The following is a 2,066-nucleotide window of genomic DNA, read 5'->3' as shown; positions in this document are numbered from 1 at the left end:
AGGACACGGATCAGGGACACAGGACATGGATCAGGGAATTCAGGACATGGATCAGGGAATTCAGGACATTCCAAGGGTGTCACCTTGTGGGATCTGTGTGGCCAGGGGGGAGGAGATGGTGACAAAGTGCCTCTCCCTGCAGCCGTAGTGCACCGGCATCTGCCGCCCCTTCCCGGGGTCGTTGGCGTTCCCGTAGCACTGAGCCATGAACAGCTCCAGGGGGTACCCCCGGTACAGCAGCACACCTGGGGGGGACAGCAGGGGCACCTGGGACACACCTGGGTCACCTGGGACACCTGGGACACACCTGTGTCACCTGTGTCCCATCCCACCCCTTCCCAGGATCGTTGGCATTCCTGTAGCACTGAGCCATGAACAGCTCCAGGGGGTACCCCCGGTACAGCAGCACACCTGGGGGGGACAGACGGGGCACCTGGGACACCTGGGACACACCTGGGACACACCTGTGTCACCTGTGTCCCATCCCAGCCCTTCCTGGGATCATTGGTGACCCCAGAACACCATGAACAGCTCCAGGGGGTACCCCCGGTACAGCAGCACACCTGGGAGAGGAGATCAGGGGCACCTGGGACACCTGGGACACACCTGTGTCACCTGTGTCCCATCCCAGCCCTTCATGGGATCATTGGTGATCCCAGAACACCAGAATCCGGGTCACCTGGGACACCTGGGACACACCTGGGTCACACCTGGGACACCTGGGACACACCTGTGTCACACCTGGGACACACCTGGGTCACCTGTGTCACCTGGGACACACCTGGCATACACCTGGGACACACCTGGGTCACACCTGTGTCACCTGGGGCACCTGGGACACACCTGGGACACACCTGGGTCACCTGGGACACACCTGTGTCACCTGTGTCCCATCCCAGCCCTTCATGGGATCATTGGTGACCCCAGAACACCATGAACAGCTCCAGGGGGTACCCCCGGTACAGCAGCACACCTGGGAGAGGAGATCAGGGTCACCTGTGTCACCTGGGACACACCTGGGACACACCTGGGACACACCAGTCCCATCCCAGGATTGTTGGTGTTTTCCTGGAGCACCAGGAACAGCTCCAGGGGTTCCCCTGGCACAGAAACACACCTGGAATTCCAGAAACACACCTTGGACACCTGTGTCACACCTGAGACACACCTGTGTCACCTGGGTCACACCTGGGATACACCTGTGTCACCTGTGTCCCATCCCACCCCTTCCCGGGAGCATCAGGAACAGCTCCAGGGGGTACCCCCGGTACAGCAGCACACCTGGGGGGGAGAGCAGGGTCACCTGGGACACCTGGGACACACCTGGGACACACCTGGGTCACCTGTGTCCCATCCCACCCCATCCTGGGATCATTGGTGTTCCCGTAGCACTGAGCCATGAACAGCTCCAGGGGGTACCCCCGGTACAGCAGCACACCTGGGGGGGACAGCAGGGGCACCTGGGACACCTGGGACACACCTGGGACACACCTGGGACACACCTGGGACACACCTGTGTCACCTGTGTCCCATCCCACCCCATCCCGGGATCATTGGTGATCCCAGAACACCAGGATCCGGATCACCTGGGACACCTGGGACACACCTGGGACCCACCTGTGTCACCTGGGACACATCTGGGTCACACCTGTGTCACCTGTGTCCCATCCCACCCCATCCCAGGATCACTGGCATCCCCAGAGCACCGGGAACAGCTCCAGGGCTTGAAACCCACCTGGATCCCAAATTTGGGTGGGATACCCCCCAAAATTCATCTCACCTGTGCCCACCTGTGCCCACCTGAGCCTCACCTGCCTCCCGGTACTGGCCGAAGACGAGGTCGGAGGGCTCGAGGGCGGCGGCGCTGCCCACGTGGGTGCCCTCCTCGCCGTAGTTGGTCATGTAGAACGAGATGCGGCCCTGGGAAAAGCAGGTGAGGGTGCCCAGGTGAGGGTGCCCAGGTGAGGGCGCCCAGGTGAGGGGGGTGCCCAGGTGAGGGAGGTGCCCAGGTGAGGGAGGTGCCCAGGTGAGGGTGCCCTGGTGATGGGGGTGCCCAGGTGAGGGTG

The 2,066-nt window shown here is 62.6% G+C and overlaps 1 protein-coding gene across 1 annotated transcript in view; it reads right to left on the bottom strand.

The window, feature by feature from the left end:
- BCKDHA (branched chain keto acid dehydrogenase E1, alpha polypeptide) overlaps positions 1-2,066 on the bottom strand; it is a gene marked incomplete at both ends in the record, with an annotated part of 6,863 nt that overhangs the window by 3,933 nt on the left and 864 nt on the right. The window contains 2 exons of the mRNA XM_027707605.1: positions 84-245; positions 1,812-1,920. Coding sequence (XP_027563406.1) covers positions 84-245; positions 1,812-1,920 — 271 coding nt within the window. The remainder of the gene's footprint in view (positions 1-83; positions 246-1,811; positions 1,921-2,066) is intronic.

This window comes from Neopelma chrysocephalum, unplaced genomic scaffold (genome assembly GCF_003984885.1).
Source record: "Neopelma chrysocephalum unplaced genomic scaffold, ASM398488v2 Primary Assembly neopelma1_93974, whole genome shotgun sequence".
Classification (NCBI taxonomy): Eukaryota; Metazoa; Chordata; class Aves; order Passeriformes; family Pipridae; genus Neopelma; species Neopelma chrysocephalum.
This window is presented reverse-complemented; position numbering and strand designations above follow the sequence as displayed.